The 16,054-nt window shown below is 43.7% G+C and overlaps 1 protein-coding gene and 1 long non-coding RNA gene across 2 annotated transcripts in view; both read right to left on the reverse strand.

Moving 5' to 3' along the window:
* Positions 1–9,258, reverse strand: part of LOC144945126 (uncharacterized) — a 78,960-nt gene extending 69,702 nt beyond the window's left edge. The window contains exon 1 of the long non-coding RNA XR_013639624.1: positions 9,103–9,258. This is a non-coding gene — a long non-coding RNA (uncharacterized LOC144945126). The remainder of the gene's footprint in view (positions 1–9,102) is intronic.
* LOC144945135 (polyhomeotic-like protein 2) overlaps positions 1–14,487 on the reverse strand; it is a 79,057-nt gene extending 64,570 nt beyond the window's left edge. The window contains exons 1-2 of the mRNA XM_078873420.1: positions 14,457–14,487; positions 8,775–8,916 (exon numbers count right to left, since the gene is read on the reverse strand). Of these exons, the coding sequence (XP_078729546.1) occupies positions 8,775–8,886 (112 nt within the window). The 5' untranslated portion in view covers positions 8,887–8,916; positions 14,457–14,487. The remainder of the gene's footprint in view (positions 1–8,774; positions 8,917–14,456) is intronic.
* Between the last annotated feature and the right edge of the window lie 1,567 nt (positions 14,488–16,054).

Here is a 16,054-nt window from a genome sequence, read left to right on the forward strand (position 1 = left end):
CGGCCACAACGCAAGCAGCCGTCCTCAGGTGGAGAACAGGTATGTCGAGTAGAGTCAGACTGTCTACTCGACAGACCTGCTCTCCACCTGAGGACGGCTGCTTGCATTGTGGCCGAAACGTCGTGAGAATTATTTTATTATGTTTAATATTTATTATTTTATTATTTCCATTCTACGTGACTTTACCGAAAGAACCAAGAAGATGAATCCCTGCAGTCACGAAAGCTTTAAATCGAAACCTACTAAAGTACATGCAAAAAACCAGTGAAATATTAAAAGAATGCCAAAATATTAATAATACAGAAACTCAGGAAATATTAATGGATGAGGTTACTACAGATGTTGTCTATTAGTGAATGTCGGGGTCTGTATGCAATTTCTGAGGCTGCAGGTTATTTGGGGCAAGTGAAACGTTATCCGCTACACTTACAGTAATTGAATAAAACGTTGCCTTGTCAAACTTCACTGTTCAGTCCTCTGCTTCTTATTCTAGTCCCTTGGCTTTTTGGGCCATTGGGAGAATGACAGACTGACAGACCGGTTTCTGATGTGGACTCTAGACACAGGTCTCTCTACAGGGTCAATGTCAGTCAGTCGGTTTATTTTGGGTAAGGCCCGCTGAGCTTAAGATGTTATTTTGCAATGGCAACCAGGCCAAAACAGCTGAGAATATTACACGAGTAGGGAGGGTTTTAAGTGGGTTCCATGGAATAAAAACAGGGAAATATGATCGATAGACTTATAGACCGGTCTCTAAAAAAGACTGTAGGCAATGATAGACTGACAAAGCAGTTTCTGGTGAGGTCTCTAGACAATGATAGGCAGACAGACCGGACTCTGACAGACGGGAAATCTAGACGATGATAGACAAACAGACCGGACTCTGACAGACGGGAAATCTAGACGATGATAGACAAACAGACCGTTCCTGACGGCGTCTCTAAGAGAATGAAAAACTGACAGACTTGTCTGTCCCCACTACCTCACGAGGCCCTGGTCTCATCAAAGCACAATGCTTGACTTGCATGAGTTAGCACTGGCAATGAAATTAGCGTCGTTATAGCGATACTTCTGCGAGCCGGCAAAGCATGGCCCCACGGGACTCATCGCGATGAGCCACATGAGGTAGAGTGGCCTTATCTCAAACAAAAATTCCCCCAAAATAATTTAAAAATGTGAACGTCTGTGGCCTATACAATGAATGAATGAGTGAAAGATTCAAGGAATTCTTGAACAAATGGACACGAGACTGAACAAATGGATGAATAAGCAAAAGGTGGAGTAAATGAATTATGGAGTGAGGCAATGATTGAATGAAAGCAATTGAAAAATTAAACAAGGGACCAACATACTGAAAGATACAGCAAAAGATAGAGTGACCAAATTAATGACATTAAATTATGTAACCACTGAGTGCACAAATCAGCAAATACAGGACCAAGTTAAGTATTGAACAAACAAATGGCTGAACGAGCTAAAGAATGACCATGTGAACAGGTGAACAAACCACCGAAATAATGAAAGACTGAGTAAACAATTAACAAAAAGAATGCATAAACCTGTGAACGAAAAACCCAGCGGTTGCCTTGATAAGCAAATAATTGATCAAACGAGTCAATGATTTCATGGCAGACAAAAAGAATGAGCCAACAACCGAATTATAAAAAGGAAGAATAAGAGATTCAGAATGAGATAATTATTCAATTAACGATTCAGCAAATAAACTAAATACCCTGTGAATGAATACAACATCAACCCAAGGATTGCCCGAGAGACGGCGCAGAAGAAGGAAGGTTTGCAGTCGTACGATCATATAAACGTGATGCGCGTTGCCGCTAGCGTTCGGCGTTTCTCGCGGTGCGACCAATTAATTTGGCTGCTCCGAGGCGACGGCGGAGATAACGAGCGCTAACGCATGAGTGGCGATCAGTATGCATGTGTGTGAGCGAGAGCGCGTGTCGAAGAGAGCGATTGCGCGTAAGCAATTGTGCGCGTGTGTCTGCATGTATGCGAGCAATTGTGCGAGTGTCAATGTGTGAGCGATCACGTGCGAGCTCACGCGTGTGAGCGATCGTGTGCGAACGTGCGAGTGATAATTATTTGAGTGCGCATGTTTGTATGTATGTGTTTGAGCATGTTTACATGCGTGCGTGCGAGTGTGTGAGCGATCATATGAGTGTGCAAGTGAGTGTGCGTGTGCGAGTGTGTGCGTGTATGCTAGCGATAGTGCGATTGTGTGCGTGAGCGATCGTGCGAGACGACTTTAATGGACCGCTGCAGGCGATGGATGAGTGTGTGGGCTATGGGGTCTGTGTGATCAATGATTTGAATGAGCAAGCGAAAAAACAAGTAAACGATTCAATGAATGTCTGAAATACTGGGTGAATGAGTGAGCAAATGAGTGAACGAACATGTGTCAATTGAATGAAATGAGTCGAACACTAAATGAAATGAGTGAAACAATGAATGAAATTCAGTAAAATGAGTGCACTTAGTGACCGATTAATCAAACGAGCAAATTAACGAGAGATAGATTGAATAAATGGACAAACAAATATCACAAGCTGGGACGTACCAGCAGTTTCATAAAAAAAGTCAGATCATTCAACCTGGTGAGTATAGAAAAGGACCGCGTCATATTTTAACCTGCGCCATATTCAAGTGTTAAAGTAACTCCCCCCTTTGTGTGCTGTCCCTTCGGCTACAGCTCCCCCCGCATGGAATCTGTCATTGTGTTCTCACTTAACACCCGCAGCACTCAACACCGTGCCCAACAGCCATCACTCTCCTGCCCACCCCGCCCCCCCACTAGTAAAACCGTGGTGCCCCCCTCTCCTATTGTACGTGTGTGTGAATGGCCACATAAGCAAAGTGCAGGACCCATTGGGAAAGCAGCAGAGCTCTGCTGTAACACCCCCCCCCCACCTTTGGACGTGAGACATTATTTTGGCCGGCAGCTTTGTGGACCGGTGCCCTCCCTACGGTCAGTGCCCCCCACAAGCAGCACTGCTGTGCATGGGAAGAGCATTCGTCTGAAAACCGCCAGGGAGATTCCTTCACCTGCATCACCGGTTCTGCATGGGTTTCCTCCGGGTTCTCCAGTTTTGATCCAAATAAATTACAGTCTTGAAAACGAGTCTTCAAACGCAGTCTGATTTTCCTGAATGGCCCAGTGAAAACACTTGTGCCTCAGAGCAAGAAGTTTCTGGGTTAGATTCCTGACTCGGGCATCTTTCTAGGGGAAGTTTGTACATTCTAAGTCTGTTCTACATGGGTTTCCTCTGAATGTTTTTTTGCTCAGGGAATAAATCAGAAAATGCAATGTAACTTATAGCTCAACATCCGCAAGCTGAAAAATTACCTGCAAATGACTCATTTGGGATTAAACACAGCAACATACAGCGAGGCTTTACTAGGTAAACAAGCTTAATTAGGATATGTACATCCCTGCTCTCCACACCTTTGGGGAGCCTTGGTTTCTCAACCGCGGATAATCACGATTACCCTCAAATTATACCATGGATGGCCATGCAAACACATACACATGCGGCATGCTTGCACATACACATACAAGGATGTGCTCATCCAGACACACATGTATACGCACCCTGCATACACAATGGTGTGTATAACAAAGACAAAGAACCTCTATATAGCCTTTAAAATACTGTTGGGGCAAGGGCTATTAGTGAGCATCTGTGAAGGCTGGGCATGGTGCAAGAGCTGGGTGGTGTGAACAGGACCACGTCAGGCTCCCTTTGTCTCCCCAGTGTTGATGTTTTACACACCTCCTCAGTGACTCATTGGAGGCTGGATCAACCTCATCGAGGCCCAAGATCGGTTCAGATAATGATCACTGATGTTGGCCATGAGCGGGAATCGAACAATGCACTTACCACTCCCCTCCCACTCCCCAGGATGTGTATAATAAAGACAATGACATGCATACACACCCGCATAGACAAAAAACCTGCACACGCACACACAATTACACATACCCCATATAAACAGACTGTGTACATACGTGCACAAACCCACACACACACGCATGGATAACACCCCACACGCAACATCTGCATGCAAATACAACTCTGATGCTTAATTCTCACCCCCGTGTTACCCTCGCCTCCACACACAGACACAAACAGACACATACCTGAGCCCTGTGAATGCTAATTTGTATGTGTCGGCAGATCACCGTCTGGAATGTACTGATCCTTGTTTTGGATAGTTAATTGAGCTGGCTACATAAATGACCACCCCTTCCCTCAATTCTCCCCTTCGGATATGCTCTATGCTTACCTAGAGCCGCCGGTGGCGAGATGTAAACTACCTCGACTGGTATACAGGAGGTCGTGGGTTTGATTCTGAACACCTGTACATTTGGAGTGTGCATGTTCTCTCCGTGGTCACGTGGATTTTTCTCCAGGTCTGTTTTTCCCTCCACATTGCGAAACATGCGTTTATAATATATGGCTGCTGTAAATTTCCACTTGATGAGCCACTTCGTTGAGCTATCATATGTGGCCAAGTCGCTGCTGAAAAGGAGTTAAAGCTCATTGGGCCTTACCAGGTAAAATAAAAAGCCAATGTTTAGTAGTATAGTATAATTTGATAATCTCACGGCAGTTGACAAGGTGGTGACAAGGGAGCACCTTCACTGCATGTTAGAGGTTCTTGGTTTGAATCCAGCAGACTGCCCTGATTAATACTGCGGGTGCAATAACCATACAAATACATGTCATCTGCTTGACAGTGGACGTCAAAGATCTCCTGATGTCATTCGAATGGGGTACGCCATTGTCTGCCGGCATCATGGTCCAAATTAATTTTTTTATTCACTTGGGATTACAAGTAGCAACATCCCTCCCTACTGACAGACTACATTATATCCATATCTGAAACATAGCGGCTTTATATTAGACCCGCACTATAAAAATGTCACGAAAACCAAATATACTAATTACAGTAAAACCTTGGATTGCGAGCATAATTCGTTCCGGAAACGTGTTTGTAATCCAAACCACTCGTATATCAGTTGTGATCACGTGACGCTCGGCAGACAAAGCGTACACGTACTACTCGTATTGCAAGACCTCGCTCGTTTATCAAATTCATATTTATTTTAAATTTTTGCTCGTCTTGCAAACACTCGCAGACCAAGTTACTCGCAATCCAAGGTTTTACTGTACCAGAAATGATTGCATCGACGGTGGGTAGATGTCAGACCGTGAGCACTTAGCTGTCGTTGAAACGTCTCAACTGTCAAACAACACAAGTCTCAATGCCCCAGCTTGTCGTCTTGAGTTCACATGTTGACGTAATACGCGTATGTTAATTATAAAATGCATCACCGAGTGAACAAATGAGCCAATGAGCGTGTATTTGATTGAGGGGCTCACAATGGTTGAGCAGAATAATTGTAAGAATGAGTGAAAGCCTGGGTTAATGACTGAACAATTGAGTGAATAAGCAACATATGGAGCCAACTAATCATTACATAAGCAAAATGAATCGACATGAATAAAAAAATAAGATATTCGTTAAGCGATCAAGAAAAGAACGAGCTGATGAGTTAACTACTGAATGAGAGAAAGATTGTGCAAACATAAGTTAGTGACTGATTGAACGAGGAAAAAATAAGTTGGTTAACATGCCAATGGGTGAGGAACAAAATTATGAACTGAGTGAATGAACACGCAAAATAAACAAATAAGTGATAGATTAAGCAATCAGATTGAGCCTATGAATGAGCAAAGGCTTAGAAGGAGCAAGCACAGGAGTCTGATTGGACCAACGAGTGAACGAGCGAGTGAATAAGTGAGTATTGAAGTGCATAGTGTTTGGAAAACGAATGAAAGACTGAATGTAGAAATGGGAAAAAGATTTAATGAACAAAAGACACCAACTGAGTTTGTGACCTAACAGACAAGGAAACAATTGAGCGAGTAAAGAAATTAACAAATGAGTAAATGGATGGGCGACTGAAAGACTGAACGCTCTCTTGGCTTTTGTGCTGAAGGTCAGGAATTGAACTTGGGTCACCAGGATTGTGGCACAATGAGCAACCCACCCCACTACAGCAAAACCACTACGCAAAACACAGACAAGACAAAGATTCACGACAAAGCCATGCAGACTGTTGGGGCAAGTGCTGTCAGCGAGACAAGGCACGAGAGGGTGATGGCCGAGTCGACCAATGCGAAGGCGCAGGACTCGTTCAGATACACGCCACTGATGTAAGCCTTGGTCAGGAATTGTAGCACAGTAAGCGAACCACTGCACTGGCAAGAAACGACGCTTTGAACATCCAGTGCGTAAACAGAGGGAAAAGGTGGTGGGCCGATTACATTTTTTACTAAACTGTACACCGTAATTGTGATGCAAATGACGCAAGGGAGAGCCATGCAGGGGCAGACAAGATAAATGACTGGCAGATAGCGGTGGTGGTGGTGGAGGTTTACCCAGAATAACGCAAATCGGCCTGTAACCCTCACTGTGTCAGTGGGAGAGAGAGCGAGTGAGTGACAGCGAGTGAGAGCATGAGCGAGTGTGAGAGAACGAGAGCGAGCAAGAGCGAGCAAGAGCGAGCCAGAGGGAGGGCTCTAATTATTCAGGGCTTGGCCATCCTGGGCTTGGAATCAATAAAAATGCAAATGGGAATGAGAGGAAGATGCCAGGAGAAGGCCCCTTATTTTACATAATCGAGTCAAAAGACGAGGCTCCGTGTGTGTGTGTGTATCGCGGTTCAGTTTAATTCTGTCTATTTCAACGAGTTTGTGTGTATCCACACGTGTGTTTCTCTAAGCGTATGTAGGTGTGCATCTCCGTGTATGCCATTTTACAAGGCTTGGCGCTGTGGTGAAATCTCCCCTAAAATTAGCGGCAAATGGCGGTTGTTTTCTCAGAATACGGTGAGTGGTTATGTAGTGGTTAGCACACTGCACTACGAATCGGCGACCCGAGTTCAATACCTGCTCACCACCAAAATCAGTGACTAATATCTGAACCGATAGTGGGCCTCACTGATGTCGAGTCAGCCCTAAAAGAGTACCTGGTGCGGTCTGTAAACATCAGCACTGGGGAGATGAAGGCAGCAAGGCATGCTGCTGGACACCCAACCCGTTGTGTGCCTTGCCAGCCTTCATAGGTGTTCAATAATTTCACTTGCCCCAAAAGTCTGTTAAAGTCTATATGGGGGATCTTTGCCTTTTTTGTCTCAAACTTTACCTCTGAGTCGGTCTGCCTTTCTGTATATTTGTGTGTGCCTACGTCTTTAGCATCTTTCTGTGTAGATCTCTGTAAAACAGTTGTTATTACTTGTGCGAATTTTTAAGAATTTTATCTGAAGAATTTTCCAGTAACCTCCTGCATTATGTTTGGACAATTCCATCAAATAATGTTTGGTTTTGTGTGGGAACAAACCACAGCCCACAGTGGAAGCCCATATATGACGGGATTGCAATTAAATCTCCCCACTGATATATTAAAGAAACTACTATTGTTGTTGTATGACCATTTTCTGGACCTCGCAGCCAGAGTCTATAACGGTTTTGGCAGTCTCTTATCCAAGCATTAACTGAGCTAAAACCTGCTTAGCTTCTGAGATTGGGTGCATATAATTCATTTGTTCGTAGGTACTCTCTCTCTCTATCTTTCCATGTGCCTCTGCGCATATGCAAATCAGTCTTTGTATCCCATGAGGGACCTTGTTTTACATAATCTAGTCAAACGCCAGGGCTCTGAGTCTTTGTTTGTTTATGTTTTTTTCGATTGTGTCAGTGTCCATATCTGTGTGCGCCTATTTTTATGTCAGTGTTTCCCTCTGTCAGTGTCTCTGTGTCCACGTTCTGTTCTTTGTCTACGCGACTGTGTTTATTGTCGTTATGTCTGTATTGGTCCTCTGTCATTGTCTGAATGTAATTACGTCTGTCACTATATATTTCTGTCTATTCCTCTTTTCATACGTACATTTGTCTGTGTCTCACTTCATTAAATTTTTTGTCTATATATCTCGGTCAGCCTTTGTCTGTCTCTGGCCACTTTGTCTCCCCAGTGCTGATATATAAATACCACACCACATTTTACTTTAAGATCGAGTCAGACTAGAGGAGGCCCAGGACCAGTTCAGATATGACTTGTCAATGATGTTGGCCCCACGTGGGAATTGAACCCAGGCTGGAGGGTTTATAGTGCAGTGCGTTAACCACTACGCCACCACTCACCATATAAATTACTACAAACACCCTTGCATTGGGACTGAAGCTCTCATTGAAAGCCTGGTTTGCACATAGTTATATTTACAGTCGAGACCACATCGCGCTCTCGTCTTGCCATGTCGCATCGCAAGATAATCACATAAGGTGTCAACAGCACGACCAAGGTGTGGACAATCAGAAACTGCCATCATGTCCCATGCTGCTCGATGAATCACCACCCAATGCAAACACTCACCAAACAAGTCACAGCCCCGAGAAGAGTTGAATCGCCAGTATTTGATCGAGTCTTGGTTTGCCCTTGCGGTATATGCATCTGTAGGTAAGTCTATGGACCGCACTGTCAATCTACAGGTCTTTATGCAAGTCTATTGGTCTCTGCGAGTCGATGGGTCTCTATGCAAGTCACTGTTCAGCAGGCTGACACCATAAACTCTCTGAGAACACAGTTTAATCCCTGTTGGAGTAAAACCTAAATTCGTATATTAATTATAATCTCAGTGGGGCCGACGCGGTGTCACAAACTCGCCCGTTATGAACCCATTCCCAAGCACTCACCAGCAGCTCTGATGACAGCGGCTGAACCCCCAGGATGATTGGAACACAATGGCCGGTTCCGGGGGCGAAGCCTTCCTTGCTTCTGCTGCTGGTACCGCCACTCAGCAGGCATCAACGCTTGCTTGTGCGCTCGTGTTGCCTGCTGCCAGTAGGATTGGGGGTAGGGGGCAGGGTGTTCAAACATATCCACAGATGTATTAGAAATACTTGCCTAATTGCCATCTGGCAATTCACCAGTATTGGTTCAAGAAAGCCTGACTCTGCTCATGAAACGACGAATGAAGGAACCGATCCAGAGTTTGCTTGTCTTAAACCAGGGGTCGGCAACCAAAATAACAAGAAGAGCCATTTCTTTCCAATTCGGTACAAAATTCAGTATTTCAAGAGCCGCAATGCATCTGAGTACATACTGTACATACGTACATATCGTCAAGAAGCAGCCCGTAAAGAGCCGCATGCGGCTCCGGAGCCGTAGGTTGCCGACCCCTGTCTTAAACCAAAGCTACTAAAAAAAGACACTCCCAGAAAGCCATGTGGCCGAATGGATGTGTAAAAAATACTTTATAATTTTTTATTGTGGAGGGACGGATATGGCAAGGAGGCCTATCATCTGCCTATTTATTTTGGTACATATATTCTCCACAACGACACAAATGTGTTAGATACACGATCATCAGAATACAATGCCCAAAGCATATGAAAGTGGTGAATTGAAGTATTTTATTTTAACCAGGTGAGAGCACATTGAGATTCAATATCACAGCGATATAGGTGCTGCATTAGGCTTTTGAATGTGCTGTAAATTTGCAGGCTGATGCATTCACGTTCTTTATTTACATTGTATGAGAACACACTGAGATTGATCGTCATGACACCCTCGCTTGTTGAGAGGGTGGGTGATTTAAACGTATTTACAGATCATGGTGACCGGAACACAATGCCCTCGCCTTGTCAATGTGCAGCATTGAAATATTTGATTAAACCAGGTGAGAGCTCCCTGAGATTCACTGTCAAGAAGCCCTAGGCGCATGGTGGCGGGGTGGGAGTTTTAGATGTAGCTTAAGATCTCTTTGACATATGCTTACTGGAAAACAGTGCACTGCGGATTTAAATACTTTATTTAACCATGGGAGAGTTGACTGCGATTCAGTCACATTGCTAAAGCTTTTTGCAAACGTGCCAACTTTAGAAATTTTGTACTATATTTTACAATGTGTTTTCACAACATTCTTGGCTTGTAAACATGTCGACTGATGAATTGAAATCCTGTATTTAACCAGGGTCTGGGGTGGGTTAAATGTATTTACAGGTACTGAATGGAAATCCCTTATTTAACCAGGTAAGTGCACATTGAAATTCAAGGTCACAATGCTCTGGGTTAACATGCCAAATGATTAATTACATCTATTATCCAAACCACTGTGAGACCAATAATATTTCAAGTATATACATTCACAATGTTCTAGGCCTGCCAACGCGCTTCAATTGACATATTTTATTTAAGCAGGTGAGAGCTCATTGAGATTCAGCGATACAATGCACCAGGCTTGTAAATGTCCTATAAGAGCTTTTATTAACCATGCGAGTGCACAACGAGCTTCATTGTCACGGTGCACGGTTGATAAAATTAAATCCTTTGTTTAACCAGGTGAGCACCCTTAAATTTATCACAACGTCCAAAGCTTGTAAATTTGCTGATTCAAGAACTAACTAACATAATTCAATTAATCAAACGAGAGCACGTTGAAATCAGCACAATGCATTAGCCTTACAACATGTGCCTGTTAAGGAATTCATATCCTTTAATTAACCATGTGAGAGCACATTTAAATTGTTAGTGTTCTCCTCTCACAAGCTTATTAGCTGATGAACCAGCATCCTTTAATGAACCGGGTGAAAGGACAGCCATCTGAATGCAGCAAGGACACAAAATACGCTGGGCCACTGCGACAGGAATCTAAGCATTGTTTCAAACCTCTGGAAAATCGCTGAATCTGGAGGAAAAAACCCTCCGATCTGGAAGAAAGTTGAATTGCCCACTCAGTAGACGAGTATAACCGTTTCCACGGTATCCAGCACCAAGTATTGATTATCCAAAAGTCAATTGCGGCGTTTAACGGGCAAGCGAGCGTGCACAAAGTTGCAGACATGTGCCTCCCAAATTACTTCATAATCATTCGCAAACTGCAGATAGACTGGAATCCGCTGCAGGAATAAGGAATTTCCACCGCTGGCTCAGGGGGCCGTCAGTGAAGGTGAGCACCGATGCATGTTCGTTGAGCGGGAAACTCACTACCTGTGGTAATAATCACACGACCATTGATAAAATATGATATTAATAATTATTGATGCTGACGTCTTGTAATTGTTAGTGTACGAAATTTGCTAGGCAGAGATCGCTGGTTCGGTTACCCGGCTTGGCTTTTGAAATACTGGTAATGGCCAAGTTTTTTAAACCCCCCCCCACCTCTGTCCACCCAGCAGTATAAATGGGTGCAACCACAGTTAGTCAATCGCAGGTCACGTGTGGTGGAGTAGAATCGATTTCTGAATGAAACCGAGAGCCTGAATCGTGACAATCCATGTTTCCGAGACAGTGAATCATACGTAACACATTTAATATGTATACGGACAATATCTATAATGCACAAACACAGTAACAGGAGCACACAGATCAGGGAACAAATACAAATCAGACAACACATTGACTGTTAAGGCAAGTGGGGTCGGACATGACACATCATGGTGAGAACGGATGACAGCAAATGGACAACACTAGTGATGGAATGGCAGCCAAAAGATGGAACACATCCGAGAATATAACTACCGTGGAGATGGAGCCATGAGATACAATTTTGCGCGGGGTGATATGAAGGTGCCTAGGTGGCACAGGGGGCTAATATCGTGTTAGAGTACTGAACCAACAATGCTGAGATCTCTGGTTTCGGCCGTGCGTGTTTGTTTAAACCGGGTTCTCAAGTGATTGCACACACAAAAAACACATTATAAAACTGGGATTTCACTTAGTTTGAAAACAAATTAATGTCCTAAAACATAATTTATTTTCAGGACATACGAAAACGATCTCTACACAGAGCACCTCACAAGATGCACCACCATCTGGTATGGATCATAGGTAAATTAAGGCACCTCGGATGTATTTCTGTAATGTCATCCTCCACAGGTCGTTGTCTAACATCGGGTGATGTTGCTAAACCGTACATTCTGTGAGAGTTCCAGATGTAAATGTTTTCATCTTATGCCGATGTAACAGAAAAAGCACGAAGCGATTATAACTATAAAATTAACGAAAACATGTCTTATTTGACAGGCTTTCACACGGCAGGATGGCATTAGGCTTTTGAATGTACCGTAAATTTGCAGGCTGATGCATTCACGTTCTTTATTTACCTGGTGAGAAAGCATTCATTGGAGTCCTCCACCCCCATCAATAGATAGACCATGGCTGATGAAAATGCTAATCTAGCAACAATACTGGTTCATAACAATCTGCTACCCTAATACAGTAACAGGATGCATAAAAACACATTTGAAACACCTTACGATGAAAAAACTCTTGTCTTGTGCACGAGAACAATCCACTGCTGGATGAAGGCCTCGACAATATTCATTTTAGAACAGTCAACCGAATATCAAGTTAATAGTGTCGAGACTGCTGACAGAATGGCAGCCAAAGGTAGAAAGGAGGCTGATAGTTTGACCGTAGAGTTGGAATGTTAAGATGAATTGCAGGAGCGAGATGTGGCATCAATCAAATAAGGGATGGAGACACCTCGGGGTGTTTTCATCCAGCTGTGTATACCGTAGATCATGACCGATTATGATTGAGCATGTTGTTCGTATCTTAAAACACTTAAAATGCATATAACACATGAACAAGAGCTCACTAAACTATATCACTTTAAAGTATTACTTGCATATCTTGTCCACCATATTATTCATAATGCAGTATCATTATTAAACGTATTAGCCACATCAGAGTACAGTATTAGTAAATTATCAGTGCAGCACTTGCCTTATCGTGTTAACAGCTGGACTGGTTACTTAAGGGCGCTGCAGTGGCGAGATGTTAACTACCTCGCCTGGTATACAGGAGAACATGGGTTCGATCCCGACCCTGACGCCTCCTGTATATTTGGTTTTGCGTGTCTCTCTCTCCCGGTGGTCGCGTGGATTTTTCTCCGGGTCCTCTGATTTCCCCCTCCACATTTAGAAACATGCGTTTAGAGTATTTGGCTGATATTAATTTCCACATAAGCTACTTCATGGGGCTATCATTTGTGGCCAAGTCGCTTCTGAAAAGCACCTTTAATAGTTCAGTGGGCCTTACCTGGTAAGATAAACAGATTTTAGTTTTAATAGCACAAGTGCATTTGTAATACGAACTACAATGTATACATTTTCACAATAACCACGTACCTATCCCTCCGTAAATATATTGTGATGCTGTATTGGCAGCGGTTCAAAACATCATCTAACGAGAGACAATATACACTCGATGACATTTCGTACAATGGCCCTTCTGAAAAGCACACCATTAATCAGGGCCATTACCTGAAACGTCTCCTTAGGGGAGTGTTATTAACTGGTTGAGCTGTTTTTATATCTTACACACAATAAAACAACGCTGCAACGTGAACCACAATCCTTGTCATCAGCCACGACCAATCCACTGCTGGACCATATATATGGTCATATAATCAATATTGCATGAGATGTTCAGGTAAAGAAGGTAGTGAAGTGGGATGTCATTATGGGATCTTGCACAACGCGTTGCGTGCATTTGAAATGTTTATGTTACTATTTACTATGGATGATCCTCATCAGCCATGCTCAATCCACTGCTGGATGAAGGCTTCCCCCCCTCTAAAGCTTTCGCAATCTCCCAAATCGTGCCATGTAAACAATTCACCCAGCACTTCGTCTGCCACACTAGCCGATTTTACAGATTACATCTCCTCGGCAGACGTACTCTCAAGACGAGTTCCATTACATTACATTTAAGTCAAAACCGCAGTTAAAGCAATAACATCCAACATTACAATTATTACCGTAATAAAACATGCAGAATACACAATATAAAATATACTGGGATATCGCTGACGAGAGAAAGCATAAAACCTTAACCTTGCACAACATTGTCCGTTCGCCTCCTAGGTAAAAATACGAATGTTAACAACCGAGACGTTTGCGAACATCGTAAAAATACAACCACAGCCATCGCATTTCGCCCCCCACCGCCACTCCTCACAATAAAAGCGATCACAGCCAAGGAACGGAACGGCTCCGGGAGGACCTCCACTGGGGAAATGGAACGATGGAATCAGCAGCTCGCGTGCAGGAGAGAGGGCTGCATTGTTACACGGCAGGATCGCAAGAGGAAGGCGACCTCCATCCAGCAGGGGTTCGATGATGATCCGCTGCCGAGGAATAAAAGCAACTCCCCGTAGCCCCCCTGCATCGCAGCTCTCCTCCTCACGATAATATTTTACCACAAACAAAACACGCCGATTTCGACACGGCCCTAGCCACGCGTCGATTCAGTTGGGGGTTCTCAACAGAGAGAAAAACTAAACGTCGTGAATTAGACAAAGCGACGATAAAATAAAAATAATTATAATAAAACGCAAATTTCACTCCGAATCTCGACGAAAGACTCACCTTTCCCGCCCAGCGCCGCTGCCCGCGGAACCGGCTCTGGGAACCGGCTCTGGGATCCGGGTCCCAGTCCCGGGGATTTTTCATCGTTGGAGGGGGGGACGGAGTTAAGAGGCGGGGTGGGGTTTGGGGGCGGGGTAAAGAGTTGGGGGGGCGGGGCGGGGTAAAGAGTTGGGGGGGCGGGGCGGGGAGTGGGGGCGGGTTGTGGTCCGCGGTCCTCCTCCCCCGCTCGTCATCTTCTTTCGTACGGCTGCTGATGTGGGCGCAGAGCAACAACAACAACTGCAATCTTCTTGGTTCTTTCGGTAAAGTCACGTAGAAGGGAAGTAATAAAATAATAAAAATAAAACATAATAAAACAATTCTCACGACGTTTCGGCTACAACGCAAGCAGCCGTCTTCAGGTGAAGAATGAGACACTACCAAGCTAGGAGCTTATATACAAGCTGGGTTGGAGGTGGAAGAGCGCCTTAACAAAAAGAATGTGCATATGAAGAGGAATTTAGCATATTCATGGCAAAATGCGTAGGAGATGGGCGGGGGGGTTTCAAAGTCATATTATGCCCATGCATTATGCAGGATCAGCAGCACCAAGGGAGGGTGCAGGGAGTAGCATTAACAAAGGAAAGGAATGTTAGTAGTATGTAGCTGCAGTTACTAAACAACCACGTAGAAAGCTAAAGTATAAACTACGTAAAAAACTAAAGTATTATCTACATAGCACCATCAGTATACTTACTATACTCTACAATAAGCTGAGTTACTAACAGCAAGTAATACATTACAATTCTACGTCGTAAAAATTATATAATATGCTTCCATCTAAACTTTATTCTCTTACATCACACGAGCATACACCGTACTATATACTGCCATAGATAAACCCAACATTAAATTATATACTGTATTGCTATAAACCACCCTATACCTTATATATTTTAATATAACATTATGTATTATTCTACCCACCCTAATGTGTATCACACTGCTATATGTTTACTATACAATTACGATACTATATATTACTTTGTACATTGTATTAAGCAAATAAATGTTATACTATTTGTTATTATACACTATACCATTGACCGTCGTGTCAATGGGTGAGTCGTGGGGGGAAAACTTGCAGCGGAGCAAAGAATCCATTCCCTGCGGAGAATACAATGCCAGTGAGTGGAACGCAGTCTGAAAGTCACCGTAAACGTGAACACAATCAGTTAAGATCCGAAATGGTTTATTACGTCCTTCCAATGATTGCTAAGCCAGAATCCATCTTCTCGGTTAAAATTGTCTCTGTGTTTGTATATGTGGATCGCCTCATGAACGAATCTCTCATGATAGCCAGATGGCTTGCAGAGAACCTCTGTCTTGGAGAAGTCAATGTCATGTGAGCCCACTGAGTTGTAACAGTGATCTGCCACGGCTGAGGTGTTTGTCCTACCGTGTTTCAGGTCTGCTTTATGTTCACGGATGCGGTCCGAGACATGTCGTTTGGTTTCCCCAATGTAACTGCTACCACAGAGGCAACTTAGTTTGTAGATGCCAGGGTACTGTATGTCTGGAACCACATCTTTTACAGACGGGACCAGATCAAGGATTTC

Source organism: Lampetra fluviatilis, chromosome 36 (assembly GCF_964198595.1).
Source record: "Lampetra fluviatilis chromosome 36, kcLamFluv1.1, whole genome shotgun sequence".
NCBI lineage: Eukaryota > Metazoa > Chordata > Hyperoartia > Petromyzontiformes > Petromyzontidae > Lampetra > Lampetra fluviatilis.